The following is a 26,046-nucleotide window of genomic DNA, read 5'->3' as shown; positions in this document are numbered from 1 at the left end:
ACGTCACCCACTGCCCTGACACTTAGTTCCACTGGTTAATAATAAACAGGATAGTCTCATCCCTCCCATTTCCTTAAGGCTGCAGTTTCTCTGGATTACTGTCCTTTTCCATTGTTTAGCCTGCAGAAGCCACAACAATGTGGTACTTTCATATTCTTTTCTCTTTCAATGTAGTCACTGAAGAACTACAATATTTCCAAATGTTAAACCAGGTTTGTAATAATCCTTATTTGAAATATGTGACAGTACAGTACAACATAGATAGATAGATAGATAGATAGATAGATAGATAGATAGGAGCCATTCAAATATATGAATATAAATATATGAATCCATTGCTGATACAAAAATATTGATTTTATATTAATATTGTTAGTCAGATGTATGAATGGCCGATATTGTACTATTTCACCAATACTCATCAAAATAATATAATAATATGTTAGAAACAACAAAAACTAACTAATCAATGGACAGTTTCTTTTTCTCATGATGGTATTTATACAAAAAGTTAATAAAAATAAATTTTAACTTAAAATTTACTTTCTGGTGTCAGTAGAGCGTTGACGCAGCAGAGAGCGCTGCTCCACCGCCGTGCGCTGAGGCAGTGCACGAGGGGAACGCATCTGTCCCATCCTGAATGTGTGGAAGGTAGCGGTGGGGAGGAGGAGGCGGGGAGTGTGAATGGATGGGACTGACTGAGTTGAGTGTCGGAGACAAGGTTATTATGCCGAACAGGCAGCGGCTTCCCTTCCTGCACTTTTCGGCTCGATCTCTAATGAACTCTGACAAACAACCTCTTTTTTTCACTCTGTCTCTCTTTTGAAAGTCTGCTTTTTTTGTTTTAGAGAAAGGGGTGGATTTATTTGACTGATCGGTGCCGGGCGAATGAGACGCTCTGCGCTCAGACAATACGCAGGAGCGATCAGATCACAACAAAAGACACAAGGTGAGAAACGTTTCATTTTCACACAAACATGAAACGTTAGAGCTTTTCGGGCATTCAATTTAATCGTAGAGAGATATTCGGTTGTATGATCACCTGTAACGAGCTTTTCTGAAAGCGGTCGGATTTGATATCTTAATAACTTGTAAACTTCGCTCTTTTTTATTGCTTTAAAATACATACTTCCATTATTTGTGGCTTTAAATGTTCTATTGTATATTTTATGCTTAATATTGACTGTATCAATTTTTAAAAAAAACTGCTAATTCGGTCTTTTGGGGTGTAAATTAATTCTTAATTCACGCCTCCTGTGAACTCGCATATAGGCCGATATGTCTTTTACTAGACATCTGCTGACTGGTGTAAACTTGGTGTGGGGCTGTTGACATGTAAACATTAGTGATTTGCTGATCAGTGACTTGTATTGGAGTTGGTAATGTTATCTGGAAAACATGAGATTGTGGACACCACAGTGATACCTGTGGTGCACCTTTAACTGAAAGGATAGAACAATTCTTCTATGATTTGTTGTTGTTGTTGTTGTTGTAAAATTAACCTCTAACCCTTCTGGCTGTAGCCTGTGGTCAGCTGGTCTGCTCTCCTCTGTGTGAATATCCTGTTTCCTGGATAAAACAAACAATGGGGAGGCCAGCATGGAAGGCATATGATATCCTGTATGGGTCTTGTGTCATAGCAGACCATAAAAAACAGGAGTGTGTAATGCCAGGCTTGGCAAAAACAGGATGAGTACTTTCATAAAAAATATACAAAAATATACATCGAACAGGAAAGCTAATGTGTTCTGAAAATGTTCAGTGTAGTTCATTGGTTGTGAAACACAGCAGCTGGTGTGAGGAAACGCAGGCACATGAGGCATGCAAGTGGACCAAAACAAAGGCACAGGGCTGGTTTGCATAGGTGACAATATTGAATTTATCCCTCATGAAAGCGACATGTGCTGTCTCTCTTTCATGCACACACGCAAACTGCAAAGGCAGCGCTGCTTTGTGTCAACTGCAGTCTAGGATATTCAGCTGCTTTTAATGGGGTCAGCGCTTCCAATTCAATAAAGCTATTAACCGCCAGAGAATATTCCAACACTGCTGCTCGGTTCAGCACAGATAGGAGTTCTTTGCTAATCAGGGCCCATTTACAACTGTATCCAGATAGGGCAGTCTTTGAAAAGGTAAACAGCACAGCCTGTCAACCTGGGGAGTGTGAAGTGAGCTGAGGATGTGTTCTCACCTCTCCTCAAAGACCCTGTTTTGTGCTAAAAGTTGTTCATCAGCTTTTTCCTTGTTTTTCTTTCCCACACATCTTCATTATAACGTCCTTCCATAAATTTGCGCAAGAGCATTTGTCAGTCAGGATATTTGATACTGTTGTCATGCAGGTTCACACAATTCAACACTTGTGGTAGAAAATAAGTTCCTGCCAGACTGGTTCTAACAACAGATTTTATCAGTCTTCTATCTCAGAAAGTACTCTGAACCAGAGACCAGCTAAGTGTGAGAAGAAAGTGGTAATGGGATCAAAAATCAATCCACGTTTCACATGTTGTTTTTACTTACAGTTAACAGGATGAGTAATTATACTACATACTGTGTATAAAAAATGCACCAGGTCCTGGCAGCGTTTTACATTTAGTTTATAGTAGATATTTTTTATTGGAGAAAAGTCTTTGGCGAGGAGTATTTTTATCATCAGTACGCAGAAATTACAAACATTAAATACCTTTTCTTAGAGAAACTCAAAACAGTGTATAATAAGCAATGTAGTCCAAGCAGAGTCATAGAGATCTTGACTATTAGCCCTAGAATGAGGAGGAAGCTTTAAAAAAAACACTGAATCCTAGTGTAAAGGTATTTTGCCATAAATAGTAAGACTTCGGAGCTCTTCCTCCACAGCCACAGAGGACAATATTCAACCATTTTTACAGGCTGTGTAAGACATCTCATGATGTGTAAAGTGAACTTGATCTGTAAAACTGATCGAGTGGCCCTTTAAAAAGAGACCGCACAGCAGCCACAACTAAATTCTAAACTTTTGTTTGTCAAATTCGAGTTTAGTATTTAGCTTAAAGACAAAGCTATTAAAACATAGAGATTGGATGTACAGTTACAAGATATCTCTACTTTAATGGAGTATAAATTTTTCTGGCAACTCCTACTTTAACCCTGTACATTTTAACTATCATATCTGTATCTTTTACTCCTTACGTAATGCAACTGAGGGAAATAATAATTTTTGTTTTGCATCATTATGTGCCGCCCTCCTATTAATTCTATTAATTCCTTGGAGTATCCATCAGTGCATGTCACCAACGTAAAAGACAAATTAAAATTAAACAGACAAGAGAGTGAAACTCGACATTGGAGAAGAGACGTCTAATGAGTGTGATGTCCGCCACCAACAGGGAGAAATAGCATGAGCAAAAGTGAACACATTGACAAAAACAGAGCAGATTCAGAGTAGCAGGACATTACCTGTCCGACTGATTAACACATCAGAGCAAAGTTGATATAAATTATTTTCAGTACATTGTTTCATATGATTTTGAGTGTCAATCATGTCAGTTTAATAGTCTCCCGAACATGTCATGAGCTTCAGTTAGCTTTCCATAGTGAGTAGAAATTTCCCTCAAAAGGCTACATTTAACTTTTATATTGTAAGTATAGTTCAGAGCCTGTACTTTTTTGATGATGAATTAGTACTTCTACACTTACCAGTCATTTTTACATAGTTATTTGTACTCCTGAAGGTATGTTCTCTTGCCACCAGTGATTGTAATAGAAACCCAAGGAGAAAAGAGTCATTACATCAACTAACTGAATCAGTAGTGTATGTTGTGCATCAAAACCCAAAGTTGTGACATTAGCTTCCACAAGCTAACAGTCATAATAGACCAAATCTCTATAAAAAGGGCAGATATCTGTCGGTCAGAGACAGCATTTTGGTATCAGAAGCCATCTGGTTGCTGTTTATATTCAGTTTGTATGGTGAATAATATTGACTCATCACATTTGAGCTTCAGTTGCATGCAGGAAAAGAGTTAGTGGTAGGACAAAGAGGCAAAAAGCATTGGCACTAATGCAATCTCTGAATGCATCAGCTATCGTCAGATGACAGTTTAGCTTTGTTTTATCCTCAGACAGGAAGAAACAGTTTCTGCATGTGAATCCAGATAATAATCTTGTCATAGATTCAATCCCTCAACCCTAACTCCATTCTAAAGTATAGTTTCGACTCTTTACAATGACCACCACACTGAATAGGAAGCCTGAAAATAATATGGATGTTGTGGATTATTGGCCTTTTAATGTGCAGCATGTAAACAGGCGTGCTGCTTGAGGCCTTATTTGGGGTCAGACAGTGGACTGATTTCTAGTTAAGGTTTTTTGGGTCAACACTAATCTATAGGCTTAGCAGTGGAAATCAATTCACATCGCCAGTGCAGAGGGGACATCTGAGTGAAGAGGCTGGGGCATAGCTGTTGAGTATTGCTCGTAAAATCCTTTGTGATAAAGTTTTGGATTTAATAGTCCAAAAAACTTTATCACAAAGGTCTCACTTCTGTTGGCTGTAAATGTACTCAGTGCTTCTAGTGCCTTCCGTAACATAATCCCTGCATGCATAGTTCACACCAAAAGTTGTGTCAACAGGACTCTGTTCCTCATTGGCTGCAAACCAGCTCAGCAGTGAGCAGACACTTCATCTCTTTTCCTTGTTGCATGTCTGCTTTGTCCTGTCAGACAGGACTTCCTGAGTAAAACAGAGTCTGGCCCTTAGTCTCATGACCAAAGGACATTGTGAAACATAGACATGCGTCCATTGTGTATTCCAAAATTTACGACTCTATCATACAAGCAATACAATATGCTAGAGTTTTATTAGACAAAAATACTATTGTCTTTTATTTGCATTTGAGGGAGTTGGTCCTTTTATGTGTGACTGTTGTGAATAATGATGTTCAGGCTGGTTTGTGTGTTTGTTTCCCAGGAAACATAGCAAAATACATCAGTATTAGCCCTGGAGAGTGACTCTCAGCTGGTCAGTAATTCCTCTGGGATCTAGTTGCCATATGATTAAGATAAATGAGACTACATTTATACAAGGTCTAATCTGTTTAAGGACTGACACTTCCCCACAAAATTCCACCCTTAAACCCAACTCCTTATGAATTATTTAAAAAATGGACACATGGATGGATTTATAGGTTACCCATGTGTATCAGTGGCCATTGACCGTGCACTTCTGTGAAAAAACCCCCTTTCCCAGGGGAATTTTGTGGCAAATTAATCACACTTCCAACAGTGGATGATTAATGCCAGTGCAATAACCTAAACAAATATGATAAAAAACAGTAGGTTAGTAATACATTATGATTTACCCATGGCAAAGACTACAGTCTCAACTCAGAAAGCTGGACCAACAGCAAACACTGAGCTTTGTTTTAAGATTCAATCTCCACTGTCAATCTTTATTTGTAATTTATTGTGACAAATAAATAATAATAAAAATCTTAATACAGAGCCAAAGTGAACCCAAAATTTTGAGGTTCTGCCCCAGAAGAGAACTGTAAATTGATGTTTCTGAATTTACAAAGCGATCTAGTTCCCTCAAATGTAATAACATAATGAGGTACAGCAGTGTCAAACTGTTAAAACATTTAAAACTGAATCAACTAAATCATTTGAACCAAAAGCATTATCTTTTCCATGCTTTTTTTCTTTGCCTAAACCTAAAACACAGATGAGACTCATGATAGAAACTCCAGTGTCAAGGTCCTGGGCTTTGTACCCCCACCATCCACCAGAACAACCTCCCCTTTGTAGCAGTTCACTCACTCAAAAATATATTTACCTTTGAACATAATCCTGCCAGTGATTCCTTGTGAGATTTGCTACATAATCATATGTAAATCTGAAAATGTTCAGACTCCATTAGATAGCACTCTATAGTATAATGTATGTTACCATTAGAACATGGGTAGTTAAGCCCATTGAATAATGGCTCGGTGGTTATTTCTCTTTTGGTCATGTGTGTACAAGTGCAACACAATGAACGTCTTTATGGACAGACTGTCTTAAAGAGTGGACCATTTTATCCCCATGTGTATGATTAATCGGGTCCCACCACCTGCTGTGATGGGAGGCTTTAGGGCCTGTGGTCATTCGTAGCAGATCTAAAAACTTTTGCCTTAAGATGCAGACCGACAGTTTAAATCTTTTTTAATGTTTTTTTTTTGCCTGCACAGAATAGTAGATGAGGATATATGAAATGGTTGTTCAACCTTCCAGATGATCCTAGACTATGTTTCCTTGTTTACCCAATTCACAGTGTTCCAAAATCCAAACATTGTGTTCTGCTGCACAGACGGCAGGTGTGATGTCTGCTACCAGATTCAAACAGGTGACCTGCCTCCTGGTGGGTTCATCCACATCCTCAGGCAGTCAAGGTAGCCTTGAATGCAACAGATCTATTCAGTGTTATGCCAGAGCAGAATATCCCCCTCTTTGTTTTGGTTTGCCTCCTCCTCCTCCTCTTCCTCCTCCTCCTCCTCCTCCTCCTCCTCCTCCTCACATGTCTTTCAGACTTGGGTGAAATTGCTATGAGGGTGAGAAAATGAAAATTAGAACAAAGCAAAGCCCACGTTCTCTGTCTGTGCTGCTGCTGGCTTGCCTACCAGGTTTTACAAAGGGATGGGGGCTGGTCTTCCCTGCAATCATGCTGCTTGTGTGGCTCTCCATCTTCCCATCTATCCCTCTCTAGTGATTACTCTTCATTTCTTCGTATTTCCTCTGAACATGCACTACACAAATCATGGGTACTCACGCACACACATCAACCAAGAGAGCTGTGAGGCCATAATGTTGAGAGGATGTTTGAAAGCTTCAATGGTAATGGCCAGAATTAGACTCCCTACACTGTGAGTGTGTGTAAGTAAAGGAGGAGGGGTTGGAAAGGGTCTGAGCTGCTATTATTACCCTCTCAGGCACAAATAGAAAGGTACATGGTGTCGAGTCTGGAAAAAATCAAGCGTGCTCACACAGCAGACATACCCCACAGCCTCAGATCCACAGTGATCGATAGTGCTCAATGCTTCAAACCCTGTGTGAGTGTTTCAAACGTTTAGTGCCAGAAGGGATGGAGGCATGGTAAGGAGAAACACCGGAGACTTCTGTGAATATGTGATGCTCTGAGTCTCACAACCACCCCCACCCAAGTAATTTCCTGTTGAGTCGTGCTATATCTTTCCTTTATTTAAGCCTTGCTCATTGACTTAATTTAGTTTGCGTTGTATTCTGAGTGGATTGTGGGTGTCTTTAGGGTGCGGTGTTGTAGACAAAAGAAATAAAGGCTGTATAGGTGCTCACCCACTAGAGCTTAGCATTCATCATTAATGGAGTGTTATGTGAGCCCTCCTTTTTACAGGGATAATACTGGAAACCAACCCCCCAACCTGGACCGATACTCACACAAGCTAGATCCCAGAAGCCACCTAGCCTCCACATCATATCCCCTGCAGTTTAGAAAGAAAAAAATCGTCCAGCTGCAGTCACCTTCATAACTGCAGCATGGAACAGGAGGGAGGAGGTGAAGAGAGGGAAGTCATTATCACCTGCCCTGTGGACCGTAACCGCATCCCGCTTGTACCTTCAGACAGGCTCTTGTGAGCCCTGTGAGAGGGACAGGTTTGTGGAGAAAGCCCAGCTAGAAATGTTTTGTTCTAAGAACGTTCTGAGAATGTTACATGCAGTGTTTTTAATAGTAGGAGAACGTTCTCTGAAAACATTTTCGGAACGTTGCAGTGAGAATGTTCAAATCACATTTCAGGAACATTTTATAAATCACGTTCTGATAGTTCAGGCCGTACTAACATTCTGAAAAAATCCTCAGAATGTTGCAGTAAGCATGTTCTACTTCTTCTCTTTGTTTTTATGAGCAAATGTTTAATAAAAGGCGACATCCTAGGCCTCAATAACATCCTGAAAATATCTTCAGAATGTTGTAGTTAAAACGTTTTAACGTTACAAGAACATTATTTGAAATGATAAACATCCTTAAAATATTCTTTAAATATTAGATTAAAACGTTTTCTTTCACACGTAATTAGAACTTGTAGGTAATGTTAGCCAATGTTATGGGAACGCTGCTAGCTGGGAGGCTGCATGTTAGCAGAAACATGGAGGAAGGATGTAGGTGTGTGGTGTTACAATGAAGGGGAAACAGTGTCAGAGGTAGTTCAATAGAAAAGCTGTATTTGATCAAGAGGTATTTTCAAGGAATTGTGCTGCTACAAGGCTTGGCTACTTCATGTTTAAAAAATGTCTATATAAGTTTGTGTATGCATTTTCACCTACTGCACTGTACTCGATGTAACAGCAGCACATGTCATGCACAATTACAGAAGCGTGCCCTCTCATCACAATTACTTCAGGTTAAACACAACATAGTCGCTCAATTGGCAGAAATGAATGATGTCAGGACAGCGTTTAATGATTCTGTGGATGGGATCAGATAGAACGCTGATGCACAGAGCTTAGTTGTAACAGGTGTCATGCAACAGGGAGGGAAGATAATACTGTGTCCCCAGGGGAAGGTTGTGGATGGTTAGGCTGGGGAAAATGAATGTTGGTTTTGTAGCATATGTGCAAATATATAAGTCTTTCAGACCAGACTGGGTTTGGAAATGTTTACTTGACAGTAGTGCTGAAACAATAAGGTAATTAAATGATGAGTCGATCAAAAGAAAATGTGTTTAATTTTGACAGTTGAGGCATTAATGTTACTTTACAAGCAACATGCCAGCTTTCCAAATATGAGCATTAAGGGCTTTTCGGGTTTATATGATTCTAAATTTCAAATGTATATATTTTAGAGAATGGGTTAGACCGATCAAGTGATTTCAAGATGTCACCTACAGCTTTGTGAAATTAAAATGTCATTTCATTGACTGAAGGTCTGGCCAATTCATCAAAAGAAATAATCAATTGAACCATGAAATATAAACATAATCATTAGTCACATCCCCACTTTACAGATTGAATAGCTAAATAGTAACAGCAATATAATAATTTCCATGAATATATCTTCATTACATGGCATACACATTATATAGATTATCCCTTTAATTTACAAATTATAATCATGGTTTAGTGGAATTTATGTTATAGCAACATTTGCAGTACTGTTTTAGTTGCTATTTAAATTTCTGTTTTTATGAATCTCAAACTGATATGAAGCCAGCTGAAGAGGTGAGGCCTCTTCTGATGCAATTGAAATTATGTGGCACCCTTATGGACCCCCTGTAATTTATCTCACTGTCCAGATGGCTCATGACCCGTGAAAATTGCTAAATGAAATTACTGGCAACCCCTGATAATACTATTTCTGCCCAGACCAACTATTATGTTGCATGTGGGGCCGGCTGTCGCTCAGTGGTAGAGTTGGTCATCTTTCAATCGGAAGGTTGGAGGTTTGATCCCCAGCTCCCTCAGTCTACCTGTTACATGTCCTTGGGTATAGTCAACGGGTATGAATGTGATAACTGATTGACAGTTTGGCACTTTAGGTCGCAAAGACTAGAAAAGCGTATAAGTACAGTCCATTTACCATTTACCATGATCAGGATACAGACTGTTTCAGCTACTACAAGGCTTCAACTGTAGTCAAGGAGCATCAGTAATTAAACAACACAAGCCACCGTATTTAATTAAGTTAGATAAGAGAACATTTAGTTTTTCAGCTGACACTAAATCACTTTGTATTATTTCTGCCCTTGATAACAGCACACATTATATTGAGTATGCCTTACAGTGTAAAGTTGAAGCAGTGTTAGATATTCTTTGCTGTTTTATTGATTTTGGACAGAATTGAATCTGAAAGTAACATCACATTACTGTATCCATTTGAAATAATGGAAATGTAAGCAAACATTTACACATTCAGCAGACACAAAGCAACATTTGCATTGATTTGCTGTTGTGATTTTGTCCACCTGATTATTAAAGAGCAACTCTACACTTCAACATGTTTTTTGAGCTGTAATCTAAATTATATTGCTGTACTGTGATTAAACACATGCTGGTATTAATATTGACAATTCTTACCAAATTCATAAAAATCTGCATTTCATGGGTTGGAAATGGCTCAACATGCCATCTACTGTTATAAATCAGCCCTAGATCTTGCCAGCCAATGTTGATGTAGACACGACCGTTTGGGACAAAATTACATCATGAAATGTATATATTTTTTAAAAGGAACGTGAACGCCTGTTAATGCACGCTTGGTCTGCGCATGCGCACTTGCATTGCCTCGGCTCTGAAAGCTCCGGCTTCAGGAATTAGTGGGGCTGGAGCCAACGGCTCGAACTGATAGGGCTTGGGACAACCACGGCCCTCCACCACACTAAAGTGCTCTTTAGGTGAGTCCTCCACCTTAAAAGAGCCCTCTGGGGCATATTATGAGTCTGTTTCGTTCTGCGTTTTTCTCTGGCCAGGGGAGGGGATGTCACTGAGTTCCCGGACACACCCAAAGCTTACTTTGTAATCATGTGTCTTAATTAACCAACAGTATATTGAAGAGAGTTTAGATATGCTATGCTTTAAATTGGCAGTGTTGCAGCTGTTTTCTGTAAAAAAAAAAAACAGAAATTAATTTGACAGGAACCTTTGAGAGCTTTCAGGCCGCCAGAAGCTTTGTTTTCATACAGTAGAACAGAATAAGAGGTTTTCTGCCATGTTAGGGGGCCTTAAGTTGATGGCATTAACATTCCACACCAAACATGTTCTGCAGTTTGTCGTACAGCACATCAGCATGGTTCAGTTGTCATTTCTCAGACGTGTTGTATTTCCAGATAAGGTTTTATAACTGAGCTGATTATTGTGAATTGAACTGAGTGATAAGCCAGAGGCTTCCTTCATGACTCCATATGTGTTAAGGGCACAACTCAACTTTTGGTATGAGGTTAAACCAGGCTGATATGAATTATTGGCATCAGACAGTTTCCCCATCTCTAAAACCTGATTACACACTTTCTTTGGATGTTATCAGACCATTAAATAGCTTTTAACAGTAATCATAACTATCTTTAAAATGCATTAGATAGGTCCAATGGCACCTACCAGTAGGTCAGAAGGTGCTTTCATCTGCACATCTGCAGCAGTGTGCAGCCTATTGTTAATTGACCTTGGTCTTACAGTAAAAAATAATAAACATAGTTAAAGTTTAGAAATAAGAAAAAAGATCATGGTTTGAGTCAAAATGTAAGTATTTCAAGGAAACTATGCATACCTTTTTCACTCTGGACATCATCAGTTTGATAGCCATCGTCTTTATTACACATTATTATATATTATACTTTCTTATAAAAGCTAGAAACTGGTATTTATTTAATTGTTGTTGTTGTTGTTGTTGTTGTTGTTGTTGTTAATCTTTAGTCTAAGTTACTCAAAAAGATCTGTCTGTGGCATTTGTCTTGGCTGCTTAAGACAAGTGGCTAATGCTGTCCAAGTGCCATGTAAAATAAGCATAGAAATTGTTAAACACACAGAACACAGACCCTGGTATCCTGTGTTTGTTTGACCCTTACATCTACCCCTACCGTCCGGATTGGGACTTTCCTGCTCTACGTCACGTGACTTCCTCCTATGCTCTGCTCCCATCATAATTACCCAGCCATAGCGCTCCCGATGGCTGAACTGACAACAGTCATTTCATGGGCTGTTAACACCAGAAACCTCATCTAGAGTACCAAAAGCCTATACGCAACATGACAGAAGGCAAACTAACTTCTATAGAGAGGATGTTTAAACTTCATGTTACAGGTAAACACAAAATATCAAATTTTTAGCCATAGACAAATGAAAAATCCTGGCAATAAAGTACAATTACATGAAAATCGATGGTTTGCTGTAGGTTTGGCAATATCATTTTGTCTGACAGTCACTGACCAATTTGGTCCAGACCAGGCACAGCGCCAGGATTTCACTTTTGGATGGGCCCAGGTAGTTTTGGGTGGGCCTGTTAATCACAGACGCAAAAGGCCAACATTATGCTTTGGAAGGCAACTCCTGGTCACACTTAGGCTTATCATTTAAATCGCTGACAGTTTATATTGGGCCACAGGGACTCAGTGGTAGAGTTGGTCTCTTGATCAGAAGGTTGGGTCTTCGATCCCTGACTGCTACGGTCAAAGCCGAAGTGTTCTTGAGCAATAGCCAATCTCAACAGTAGTTGGATATATTGTCATGAAATTTGGTTCAACCATACATGTCCTCAGGATGGGTTTGTTTTTACCTGCTACATAGATTCTGTCTCTGGAGTGTTGGCTGGCCGGCCTGCCAGCTGTTCTCTGAACACAAATGTTCTGTTTCAACAAGAATGTTTCAATGTTCTAAACATCTTCTATGTTATTAATGCAGTTGGGAATGCAGGGTTTGGACCTGTAGGCCCTCCCTATAAACTGGTAATGAATTAATTAAGGTTTGATTTGATTGATTGATTCTGTTGTGCAATATGAAACAGCCACAAGGTTGCTCTGTTGATGAGTTTGCCTCTGGTACAATGTACAAAGATCTTGATCTGGCTAGCATGACCAAGGTTGTCTTGTCTTTAGCCTGTGCACTCATCATTGTCCATTTTAGGTTGGTTGTTTTTCTCTGTTGATCCTGTCCTGTACATAGTCTGTATGCTGCTGTCATGGCCAAGCCTCCCCGTCAAAGAAAATATGTATCCAGTGGAAATATTTCAAGTTTAAATTAAGTTTATTCTTTCTTATTTACACTCTACTTTGCAGCATAGCTGATAGCTCTAGCTTTGTGCTGTTATTATTCACAATGAACTTTAAATGAACTATGACGGTTGGTCACATGACACAGCATTTTCAGAAGCAACAATAAACATGCATCCTTTTTAAATATCTCTTACTTGGCTCTTCAGTGTTAGGACTGAAACCATATTCATAATAAACATACACTTCAGAAGCCAAACAATTTCAAATTATTCAGCAATTTGTTCCTCCCTGAAATAATTTTACCCGCTGCCCCGCCTCAAGGCTCATTATAGCCATATAAAATGTGTCTCCTCCCCTCCCCCTTATCTGCTTTATCTCCCTTGCTTTCTCTTTGTTTCATTTGGACGCCTGTGGAGATGTCAACAGTCGGCATTCATATTTTCCATCACTTGGCGATGATATTGAAAGCTAATGACACAGGCTCTTTATGCCTCTTCTAAGAAATGTCTGGGCACCAACAGTCCCCCAGGGCAGCATTTTGTTGCAGCAGAAAGTATAAGGCTGCTCACTGACACCATGGCCTCGGCTGCCTCACAGTCCCTCCCCCCTGACCTCCTCCTTTTCCTCCTTAGCATCTGCTTCATACAGACACTTGGTTTATCATGGCCTGCAGCCACCAGTGATCCCCTGAGCACCGTCCCATACAGCAAGAAGAGCTGGCCTCAAATCCCCAGACACAACAGACAAGCCGATAGGTGGAGTAACAAGCCTGAAGCCTTTGGGCCCTCACATCATTGCATGCCTTCTTCTCTTGTTCTACCCCATGCTAGGCCACACAAAGCTTTACTTGACTGTGCCACTTAAATGCAAACAAAAAGCTTTATTTGCCAAATCGAGCTTCATCACATGTTGTTAATTGGCTGTAATGAAGATGTCTTGGGTTTATTTAAAGAGAGCCAATGCAAATTTCTGCCAGGATGTAAAATGCAACCACTCACTAGTTGGCCAAAGGGTAGATGTGTTTGAAAATCTGCGGTCCCTTTTGTGTTGATTTAATGCTCTTAAAGAATATTTCTTGAAATGGATAAACAACAGAAAAAAAAGCTTGATATTTCATTTTCTGGATACTCGTGCCTGAAGCTCACTATAGTGCCCCAGGGGGACAGGCGCTGTTCACCAGAGATAGCCCTCTTTCATGTTTTATGAACTTAATCTATTCATGTACAATGTATGACTCCTGTTGAGTATCATGGCTCCCGACAGCTGTTTCCACTTTGTCCTTTTCTAACTGTAAATGACAGGTGGAAAAGCATGTAGGTAGGCTCATGTGAGGCACAGAAAATTATAACTGAGGCTGAAAAGCATTTGTGTGTTTGTTATGCAGTGTGTCAGGCATACTGCACAGAATGTCTTCATTCATCGTGTCAGCTGCAGCCTCAGTATGTGGCATAGCTCGTCAGCTGTAGGCCCTTGTGGATGACAGCTGTTTCCCAGCCCTGCTCAGGCTCTGTTGTTCACTCCGAGGCCTTCCCCTCTTAGGCAATTAATCTACCTCTTACTGTACATGGTAATTGCCATCTGATGTTGAAATGAGCCTGGGGACATGGAACCGGGATGATCTTGGCTGTGTGGCTGCCCCTGTCTTGCCCTGCCTTGTATTCTCAACAGATTCAGGCCTATTAATACTAAATATCTGGGACTGAGCACAGCAGAGGGCTAAACTGTAACATCCAACCTGTCTGTATTCTCATTAAACATCCAATCTAGGCATCAAAAACTAAAGCCCTTATATTAGGAGGAATTCAGCCAACATAATCTACTAAACAATTTCAAGTAGTTTGAACATGAAGGGATTGTGTGAGAAACTCAATTGCCCCACCTGCTGGCTATGAGAGGTATTGCAGTATGAACAATAAATGATTGTAGTCAGTTGGGGTTGGGGTTGGGGTTGGGGTTGGGGGGGGTCACAATAGCCCGAAAAGAATGAGCACTTAAGTGAGCATAGTCTTGTGTGTAGCACATGACCTATTTAGAGAAGAAGAGTGACACTACAGTGACATCAGGGAGGATGACGGACTGTGTCGTGAGGTCATGGTGTTTCACGGTGCCAGGCTGGAGACATCAGCCATGTATACTGGGGTACTTGAGTAATGGGCACTATATGTAAAAAACCATGCTTGTTGTATTTCTCTTAAAGTTAGCACAGATTGTTTATTCACACTTTCCCCTGGGATTCCCTGGCATATATATTTATATGTGTGTGTGTGTGTGTGTGTGTGTGTGTGTGTTCACAGGAAGTGTTTGTGTTTCTATTCTATAGACAATGCCTGCATGCCTTTACATTGAAATTCATCCACTTTGTGAGTTATTTTTGGTTGACCTTACTACATATGTTTAAGTAATTTATTGTAGTTTGTTGTCTTAATATCTTACCGTAAATTAAGTGTTATGGCTCATTTCTATGAATATCTGCCTGCATTTAGCTTAGATGATAACTCACCGTGTGACCAGTTGCAACCACATCTTTTATTAACATTAAGTGGGCCAGAATTCACTGCACTCTCGCAGTGACCATGTGTGTGATCAACAGCAGCTTGTTTCTACCATATGTTTGGCTGTCTTTCCCACTGTCCCTCCAGGCAGCTGACGCCTCACACATCTGTGCATGTTTATCATGGTTAGCTGGTTATGATGCATGCATACCTGCATAGTTAGTCTTTAGTGATTAATCCTGCCCTCTAAAAATAGATCCATTCAGTTCTTGCAATAGTGGATTACAGTATCATACAATTTAATCCCGTATTTTCTAACTCTGTTGTTTTCGTGAACTTTTATTGTAACAGCACATCTCTGGGTCAGTACTATCTCTGGTCATTTCTCTGCACATTTAAAACTAAGCGTTTATCAGGAGATTTGCACGGGCAACAAAAGGCAGCTCAGGCTTTTTTTCCATAGATTTAAAAGAATTGTTGGACAATTTGGAAAATAACCTTTTCACTTTTAAAAAGTTAGACTAATCCCATAACTGGGAACTATTTGCCACTCTCTGAGCAGCTGCAATGCCTCCTTAGTACTAGTTGATTAGGTATAAATCACTTATTAACCACCTTTGCCATGTTTGTGGGAATTATAAATATTGCAGGTCACAGAGCATATGCTGTGAGATAATTACGCTTTGCATGTTCAATGAAACAGAACATGTTGTCTGCAGACACTTCAGCGTTCGAAACTAGGGTCACAAAACAAACAGCAGGAAATTGCTTGTTCTTTTTTTCTGTTCTGCTTTTTACAATATATGACAATTGTTAAATTTGATTTGATTTGATTTAAATCTGAGTCAGGTGTACAACTTGTGTGCAACATTTGCTGGTGAACTGCAGCTGTACCAAGGTAAACATCTGGATGTGCTTTTTCTTTCCATTGTTACACAAAGTTCCTCTAAATGTTTTTTCTGTAGTTTTGCTTTTAGTTTAGCCAGTCAGCCTGTTGATCCAAACAAGACCAATTATTCCTGCAGGGTTCCTGCAGGATATAATGGGTGGACGTGTCTGGTCTCCTCAGGAAATTGCTCCCACATCCCAGACAAAGTGACAGAGCATTCCCACAACCATTTTAAGGCAATTAAATACATGCTGAAATTTGACAAAAAACTCAGTCATTTACCTATGTTTAGCAAAATCGAAAGAGAGCAAATTCATTAAGTGATCTTTATTTGAGAACAATCACAGATTATACGAGCAAAACAAGACATTTTCCCCATTATGTTAGTGACTCACTGAGGAAAATATTTATGACTTTAGAGGTTGATTAACCAGTCAGTGTTTGTTTCCATTCATGTCATGTTTGTATACAAGTGTGTTTGCATGAAGGGAATACGGTGGCTCTGAGGCAGAGGCCTTGTGTTTCTGTCCTGCCCTCCCCTGCTCTCAATGAGGCAGTGTTTTGGACCAGGGCCCAGGACTAAGCCTGAGGCAGTCTGCTCCACTCCAGCCTCTCCAGAGCGCCGACTCTGACTGACATTACATCAGCTGGTTAGACAAAGTAGATTATATGTGTGAAGTGTAGATCCTCCATTTAGCTTGTTGATCTCAAGGAAAACTCGGTGGTCTGCAGAGGATCCTTTGTCCTGGTTCTGAAACTGTGAGGTGTCATCAAAAGGGGCAGAAACTAAGCATCAGGGAGAAAAGGCAGCTAACTATGGCCATGCGCATCATACGTGGAATGGAAGACCTGGTGGCATCAAGTAGCCAGCTTGTCTGGAGCCTGGCGCATCAGACCTTGAGGAGGTGGTACAATCACGGGCTGATGCCATGCAGACGCATTCTCGAAGCCTGGTTCAGGATTGGAAAGTGCTACCAGGTATGACAGCTCCTCAGACAAAGGTAGTGTCATTAATGTTGATAAATAGTTTAATGTAGCAGGTTCTTTGAATTGCATTATAGGCAGATATGTTAATGATTACCAACAGAGTGCCAGGTGGATTTTTTTGATTAGCCATTTTAAGGATTTACTAAGACTCTCTTTTCATCTTTTTTCAGAATGAGGTGAGGCCAATTTTTAGTCCTCTGGCTCATTAGCATATGCATGTTTTTATTTGTGTGAATGTGGGAAGGCAAAGGCTGTTTTTAAGTGAGGCACAAAGCGTGTTTTACAAGGGCTCAGCGCATATGGCAGTCATTAGAAAGCAGCATGACCAGCCGCTTGATCTGCCTGCCTGGCTGAAGAAGAGAATGTTCAAAGTTGTCTTTGAAATGCATTGTAGCTGAACACCTGAAGACAGTCTGTGTGGTGTCATTAACAAATCCTACTGTATGTGTACACTTAAAAGTCTGGTTCAGCTTTTTGCTCTCTAACAGCATAGTGCCATGTAAAAAGTCACGGTTACATCGTATGTGTTTTTTCTAGCCAGTTATTAGCTGCAATATAAATTTTGCAATGTACTCATTATTCTGTTATATGCAGAATACAAACCAAAAACAGTAAGAAATGACACTGGGCCTTTTCAGATAAGCTCTCTTTGGTAGGCAATTCATGGTTCATTCTGTTCCACCTTTTAAAAGCCCATAGAACATCTGACAGTCTTTAAACAGCCCTCTGAGTTTCCCTCTTTTTAAGAGTTAATATACCGAAAACCTTTTTTCTACATCAACATCACATACACATTGGTGGAAGGAATATTGTAATTATTTACCTTAGTAATAGTAGCAATACCAATCCAAAACAGGATGTTATAACAACGATGATATAATAAGTCAAAATCTTTTATTCCTAAATCTGCTCAACAGTTTGTATCAAGGTATTGCAAAAAAAACGCTTTATACTATCCAAATTCAAAGTACTCAGAATGGAGATATTATGCAGAATAGCTCCTGTCTAAGTTAAATTATTACATTACAGAATCTTTATTATAGATATCATGACATGTATGTTTATATTAACATGCAAGCACTACATTCATGTTGTGGCTCAAGGAGGAGCTTACTGATTTATTTACTTTAACCTACAGAATGTATCAACTTGCATATAAATACAAAATTTCCTTCAAAAATGTTGAAAAGTATAAAGTAGAAAAAATGGATACTGAAGTATAATTATTTAATAGCATTTAAGTAAATGAAATTAGTTACTTTCATTCATAGTAGATAGACATGTCGTATGATTCCCTACTATGGGTTAGTTGGTGAAGAGGAGGGTTGTAGGATGGTTAGAGCAAGGTTGGCGCAGCTCAGCCTGAGCAGGTCAGTGTGGCTGAGGGTCATGTGAAAAGAGCACCATGGGGGTTCTCTGCCCATAATGACAGGGTTTTAAGGGGAGGACCTCCGTGACACAAACATGGCCTTTCTTTGTTATTATCAGAGACTACAAACGGAAGCTCGGGTCCACTCTTTAGTACAGGCTGCTTTGCTAGTGCGACTTTTTAAATGCAGTTGTGAATATTTTACAGTAGATCCATATCGTCCATCCATAGTTTTTTTTAACAAGTAATTTCGGGTTGTTCTTTAGTATTCACTTAAAAGTGGCTGAGCATCAAGATTTGCAGAAAACACTTGGATTTGGCATAACATGCACAGATTTTGAAGGTGAATCTGATATTCAGTGGCTGGCTTTGAGCATGAAATCAGACTGTTAACTAAAGGCCTTTGTCAATTCTTCCCTGTTTTGATGTCACTCACTGCCCAGCAACAATGCTGCAATTATAGATGGGCCATGAAAGGATGGTGCCCTGGACAGCCACAACAATTCATAAAAGGGTTATAGTGAATAATCCTAGATTAAACTATTGAATGTGTGTTATTAACAGCCACCATTATGTTCCCTATCAGGACTAATCAAATAAAGATGTGTCTTTTATTGAGGTCTTATTCAGCTTTAGTAGTTAATTTTAATGTTTATTTTCCCTTCTTTGTCAGTCACAAAGACGCATGCATCCTCTGAACCACTGAGATATGAAACTTAAAAAGATCCCACTGTGTAGCTCACATCCAACAGTAGAAGTATATTGTGTTGAAATCTGAAGTTAGCATTAAAGTTATACCGATTGCAAAGAAACTCATTGTTGAGAAGTTCAGCTTTTCCCACAGACCTGTAAATCTCACTGAGGTTTAGGGTGTTGAAAGCAACAAAGTGGAAAAGTAGCTCATACAGTATAAAAGTGAAATGACATCTCTGTTGTGGTGCAGAGAACATAGGTCTGGGTAGACTGAAGTTAAACACCATGGCAGAAAGTGTCTTGCTGCCACACTGAATGTCAACATGACCCTCACTTTCCATTACAGAGGCCAAGCAGTTGGATGCCATATATTTTTACTTTAACAAATAAAAGTGGCAAATAGCATCCAGTCTACAGGAATACATCAGTTTTGCAGTTCTGCTCATTGTGACCAAGTTCAAACAGTCAAAAAACACTTCTGATGCTGTGGAATAAGCATGAGCTATGTTATGTACCAACCTCGAAAAAGCACACTTGACTTCAAGCTTGGTCTATTCAAACTGAGACTGTTAACTATCAAAACAAATGACATAAATACAAGGTTAAATTCATAAGCAATTCTGTGTTCTACATTATTTATGATTGAGTATAGATTACATTTCACCAACATAATAAATTATAAACGCCATCTCATCAGAATTTGTACTAAGCATTGAAAAATATTTCAAAATACCAGAATATGAGCTTGACCACAATGGCAACAGTTTATCACAGTAAATTTTACTTGACTAATAGTCATTGCCACACATTCCTATCTGCCTTGTCCTGCACTGAGAGGAAGTTCTGCTGACTACAGCAGAATGACTCTCAATACCATTCATCTTAAACAATACACTTGGAATTTAATTAAACCATGCACCAGTGCTTTATTGTCTTTCTGTTTTGTTTCTAAAAAGCAAAAACGGTATGTTCACTTTTCAGGGATTTCCATTAGACGAGTTGCAGAGAAAAGATATGTGGGTGAAAAAGACAATAGCATGTGTGGAGACCTAATGACAAGGATAAACTCAGACACTGTTTACAATTCATTGTTTGCTTCTGGTGAACTCATTTATGGCACTACTGCTCTTTTATTTTTACACTTCAAATGATTGAATCTTTATCTCACAATGAATGTGATGTTTTGGAGCATGGGTCCCAGTAGTACCTCATACCTTCAGCACAAAGTCAAATTTAAGGTCAGCCATTTAATTGCCAGGCTCAAACAGAGGAAGTTGTTTTTTGAGTGGAGAGGCGCAGGTGGAGGTGCAGAGTGTGATTTTGCAGTGAGTTGTCTTTCAGGAATCGTCATGTCTCATGTTTTTCTTTCTACAGATGACAGAGGGCCGTCTGTGCCAGGTCCACCTCCTTGATGGCAGGAAGCTGGAGCTGCTGGTTCAGGTAGGTGACTTTTCTGCTCGCCTCCTTAGGCACAAATTGTCCTGTAAATTGTGGGGCAACTGTTGCCCAGCGGTAGAGTCGGTCATCTTTCAATCCCAGCTCTCTCAGGCTACATGTCGAAGTGTCCTTGGGCAAGACACTGAACCCCAATATGCTCCTGGTGGCATAGCCATAACCAATGACAGTTGGGCACTTTACATAGCAGCTTCTGCCATCAGTGTGTGAATGTGTGTGAATGGGTGAATGTGATGTGTAGTGTAAAAGCAGCTTTGAGTGGTCACAAAGACTAGAAAATCGCTATATAAATACAGTCCAATTACCATTACACCCTTTGATATTATCCTGATGGACTGAATTGTGCTAATTGTTGTACAGAATTAAGGTTACTCTCAGTTTGTCAGGTTTTCACTGAAATGTATTTTGAATTTCTTTTGAGTTAACATTCGAATAATCTTAACTGACCTTCTGTTTGTAATGTAAACTTAACAGCCCAAGCTGCTGTCCCTTGAGCTGTTAGATTTGGTGGCCTCACATTTCAACCTGAAGGAGAAAGAATACTTTGGAATGTGCTTCATAGATGATACGTAAGTACATTTCCTTACACAATAGACAAATTAAAGACAAAAGGTCTAGTTGTGTGTATTTTATTAATTTATTTCTAGTTTAAAGAAATCTTAAGTGAAAAGAGAAAAAAAATATGAAAACAAATCCTAAATATGATTTGTTTATTCATCCCTGCTTAGTGGCCAGAATAACTGGCTGCAGCTGGATCGTAAAGTCCTTGATCATGACTTCTCCAAGACTTCTGGCCCTTTGGAACTCAAGTTCCTTGTGAGGTGAGTGCTCTGGCTTTAAAAGCTTGGAAAATGTAGAATTCATGGCATGCTTGATCAGAACTTTCAGTCGATACGAAAAATAAGAATATCTCAGTGTTTTAAATATTTGATTTAGTTGTTTATTATTCAGGATAATTATTAAAGTTGGTGTACTGAGAGCTTCACAGGCTCCAGTCTTGTCCTGACCAGCAGGTGGCAGTGATGTTTAAATGTTGATGTGTGACTGCAAAACTATAGGCCTATTGAACATGAGGAAGTTTTAAACCTGCTGAGGCCTATAGGAAAAATGCATTGACAATATATTTCAAGTGAACCTATCTTATCATGTAATATTCTTTCTAGGTTTTATATTGAGAAGATCACCTTCTTGAAAGAGAATACGACTGTGGAGCTGTTCTTCTTAAATGCTAAATCTTTGGTGTTTAATGTAAGTTTTTAAAAAATATATAATTTCTGATCTGAAAACTTGTCCAAATAATGTTATTAACTTATTATATGCCCAGATCAATGTACACAACAACTGATTGCCTTATGAGAAGATGCCAGATGATGCAGGCTACATACATTGTTTATACAAAATTTACTTTGTATAACTATGTGTCTATACTCCACAAGCCCTAGTAATAACGCATCATTTATAAGTAGGTGATTTCCTAAAACCCACAGGTTATTATTTAGATGACTTCATACATAGCTCTCTTTTATCTTTGTAGGATACTCAATAGTTACATTTACAATAATACATTCATAATATTTGCTTACTTTATTCATATACAGTTATTCAGAATGCTGCTTTTAGGTGCTGTTGAAAAATATAACATTTTAGCAAAGTTTATGATTCACTGCCACGCAAGTAATATCCAATTAAGCATTGCATTTTATTTTGTTCTATGTTTGTGCTTCTACTTCAACATGTCTTTAATTTTCGAGTTTAGAAATGAAATTAATATAAAGAGGACTGTTACGTTTTTTTAGAAGATGAAATCACACGGAAATGTGTAGAACAAGGTTTGAGAGGTCTTGGATTTGTACAAGGAACATTTGAAAGCATCATGTGATCAAACGTTGCAGTGCAGTTTTTTTTCGCGGGGAGAACAGACTGGTCACCATGGGAGACAGAAACTGTTGAACCTGCTTACGGATCGTACCACTTTACTGATGGGGGTGGTAGCTTCAGGCAGGGCATTGCACTGGACGTTCGATCAACCAACGTGTGTTTTTTTGTTGGATTTGGAAAATCTCGTGATAACTCAGGAGCTGAAAGACAGTATTAAATACACTTCACGGACAGTATCAAATAAAATATTGTCTAAACGCCAGTGGTTCAGTCGGTAACGGTGGGACCGAGGTACGGGACGGGAAGATTTTTTCTCTCACTCTCAAGTCAAGTGTTCGGACAGGCTATACTTTGAGTGTGTACGTGTTTTTCGAAAACCCGTGCTAATTTTTCGTTTTTTAACAACAGGAGACCATCGAAGTGGAAAGTGAAAATGTTTTCAAATTAGCCGCATTCGGATTGCAGGTAAGAAAGAGTTTGTTGCAAGCTCTCTAGACTGAAATGTTATCACTCACCACAAATGTGAATGAAGAGGGTCGAGTACGCAACATTTGAAAACAGTTGTCTCTTTAGGGTTACTCTGGTCGGAGCTATTGTTGACTAAACCCACCCTTATTGCCTTGTAAAATGATCTGACATTAGGCGGAGTATATCGAGAAGCATATAAGAGATCCGAAATAAAATACAATTTGGGATGTTTAATCGTAACGCTACCTTTGTGCAGATTGTGCACGTTGCTAACATTAGCATATGAGGCAAATTTGTAGGCTAAGTGTTGACATTTCTTCTTCTAATGCTTGTACTAACTGCAATATTTTTTCCTTTAAAGGAGGCCAAAGGAGATTACATCAGGTAAGAAGTTATAACACAATTATAACACAAAAGTCCTTAATGAAATAAATCTAGTTAGGATTTTTTCCAATCTAGTTGGTCTTGAATTTTAAACATCCATGAGTTAGCAATAGGCTGCAAGACAAATACGTTTGGCAGAAGAAGTAAGTTAGTTGAGAAAATTATCAAAGTGTTTGGTGTATCCATTAACCCTAACTGAAACTCATATTAGAATTGAAATCTATTAAGTGGTTTTCTGTACAAGAAAGCAGGAAGTTGTTTTGTCAGGTTGTTTGGTCGGGGCTCAGAGTATAAACGATGCCTTCTTGTAGTCAGTTAATGTTCAACTTCGCTCAGATTATTTTTTTTGTTGGCCGTTGTTCAGTTAATAATTACCATGATTTGTTCTTTTGACATTGCACTGAACCCCTGGTGGTATAATGTAATCCACATGATTTCCTTTAAATCAAAATACATTTGTATTGTGTATGTTGTCACACTGTTGCCTCTGAAGGAGGATGCATCTATTCATGATTTCAACAAAATGTTACAATGGTCTTGCAGTTCTTTTTGATATGCTGTGATTACATCGCTTTTCACAAAATGTTACATATCCTGACATACAAGTCCTATTTGACATTTGTATAGACTGACATTGTGTATAGGCTTTGTCTTGGTTGATGACACTGACGGGAGACTGTACAAAGCCTCCATAACTGCTCACGCATTGACATAACGTTGTCCATGCTCTCTGGCTTGACCTGCTGATAAGGTGACGATAAGGTAATGTTTTTTTGCCAGGAATAGGAGTGAAGGTCCTTGGCTGTGATTAGTAAACACTGCTCTGTCTGAATAAGTGACTGAGCAGGTTTAGGCAGCATAATCTGTGTGTGTGTGTGTTTTCCCACTACGTTGCCTCTAAAGGCCTCTTTGCTCATTATGTGAAGACAAAGATTTGTGCATTTATGGTTTGAATGGCAATACAAGCAATGCTGAAAATGCTGACCCTGCAACAAACCATTCATTTGTTCTTGTGCATAAAAGTGCAGTCTGATATGTGCTCATGTGGGTGTGGGGATGGGCTGTACTTTGTCCCGACTCTGAAAGCACAATTACAGACAACCTGCCAACAAATCTGATACAATCAGTGTGGATCAGAGTGTTTCCAAAACGTGCTGTTATTTACTTTGTGCACTACTTTTCCCCTGCTTTTTGTGTTATAGTTTTTAGATATTGTTTTTATTGTCTGGTATAAAAACTATTTTGGTCTTGAGAGACAGGAGTTAAAATGGCAATATTAGGTTGTTGTCCTGTAACTTGAAATCAACACAGGCCCCAATGCTTTGTATTGAGGCACGTCTGCCTTCATGTGGCAATATGTTTTTTTGTCTGCAGTGTCCTTTATTCCTAACTTGAGAAAACAGGCCCGGTAAATCCCCTCATAAACCACATGATACAAATGTGTATCCTCTGCACTGTATCAACAAAGGGCCCTGGAGCAGTGAGATTAGCTGTGGAGGAGTTAGGGAGACCTCCTCCTACTGCAGCCAGTTGCCTTAAGAGGGATGAGCCTGACAGACTGTCCAATGGTAGACAACTTGGCGTCAGGAGGACTCACTGTAGTCATGGTATTATGGTGTTGTGGGGGCGACCCCCTACTGTGCATTGTATTAATGCACAATCAAGAGGTTTTGTATTCTACTTGTACTGGAATTCCCCTTGCTATGTAATTTCATTGCATCTTACATTGCATCTTGCTCTCACAATAGATACTTACTTAGTGCTGTTTCACCAGCCGGTATATCCATAACTCATGCAACAATTTACAACTCCTCTCAGGGGTTGATAAAAGGTATGGTATAAAACATGGGAAATCACCAAATTGATGTCCTAAACTTTGCCTAACTGTTTAACTAAGCGGGGATTTATTTTCATTTACAGTGGTTAAGCAACTTCAAAAGTGAGCTACAGACATCGTCAGTGTGCCACTATATATGTCAACTGCTAATTATTTTAAATGAACTTTGATTAACACAATGTCAGTTGTCATCTATTTGTATCCACAGTAGTAGTAGGCGGCACCAGTTCTATTTGCAGGTGTAGCATGTAGTTAGTGGTTCATTTACAGCAACAGGCCCTTTCATTGTACTTCATTTACAGTAACCATGTCTCAGCCCAGTGGAATAGCTGACATAGGAGTATTATCTCTCCCACACTGGTAGGCTGCACTGGGCTGGGCTGTACCGGGTGTAGGAATTGCCCCCATGCCGCAGGCTGCGGGGAGATAACAGAGGTAGTAATGAATTCCAGATTGCTGACAGAGCAGTGCGGCTGCAGAGTAGATCACCCTGACAACGCCAGGCCCCAGCTCCCAATAAAGTGTATGCCATCAAACACGCAGTGAAGTGCCGTAGCAGCAAAACCCAGTCAACCTAGGAGAGGTAGCTACAGTGAAGAGTAATTCAAGTGCCTCTGCCTTTGCAGCAGCTCAGCCTTGATTTTTGTATAGTAAGCTGTTTCACATAACTGGATCATTATGCTTCTGTCCTACCATGTCAGCAGCTGTTATATTCCATTATTTGTAAATCACAAGACTGTAACTGATGTCTAGGAAAGACACTTAAGGTCAAATGGCCACTGGCCTGAAATATTCAATACTTATTTTGTTATGATGAGGTTACGGTTATAGCTGGTTCATCTCTTGAGGATTTTCTATATGGATATGGTCTGACATGCTCATTTGTGTTCTGTGTCAGAAGCCACAGA

General features: G+C 39.4%; 1 protein-coding gene across 2 annotated transcripts in view; it reads left to right on the top strand.

Annotated features, from left to right (window-relative positions):
* Positions 1-738: 738 nt before the first annotated feature.
* frmd4ba (FERM domain containing 4Ba) overlaps positions 739-26,046 on the top strand; it is a 41,592-nt gene continuing 16,284 nt past the window's right edge. Inside the window, exons 1-7 of one of the 2 annotated variants that reach the window (XM_069678030.1) lie at positions 739-949; positions 20,491-20,556; positions 21,046-21,140; positions 21,300-21,392; positions 21,735-21,819; positions 22,858-22,914; positions 23,279-23,301. In XM_069678030.1, coding sequence (XP_069534131.1) covers positions 20,491-20,556; positions 21,046-21,140; positions 21,300-21,392; positions 21,735-21,819; positions 22,858-22,914; positions 23,279-23,301 — 419 coding nt within the window. In that variant the 5' untranslated portion in view covers positions 739-949. Of the gene's footprint in view, positions 950-16,828; positions 17,046-20,490; positions 20,557-21,045; positions 21,141-21,299; positions 21,393-21,734; positions 21,820-22,857; positions 22,915-23,278; positions 23,302-26,046 lie in introns of those variants that run through there. The other variant, XM_069678029.1, reaches the window with a different exon arrangement.

The sequence above is a fragment of the Semicossyphus pulcher genome, unplaced genomic scaffold (genome assembly GCF_022749685.1).
Source record: "Semicossyphus pulcher isolate SPU_LCO1_2020_fin unplaced genomic scaffold, fSemPul1.0.p SCAF_3, whole genome shotgun sequence".
Taxonomy (NCBI): domain Eukaryota; kingdom Metazoa; phylum Chordata; class Actinopteri; order Labriformes; family Labridae; genus Semicossyphus; species Semicossyphus pulcher.
The sequence above is the reverse complement of the archived record's forward strand: the minus strand, read 5'-3'. Positions and strand labels throughout refer to the sequence as shown.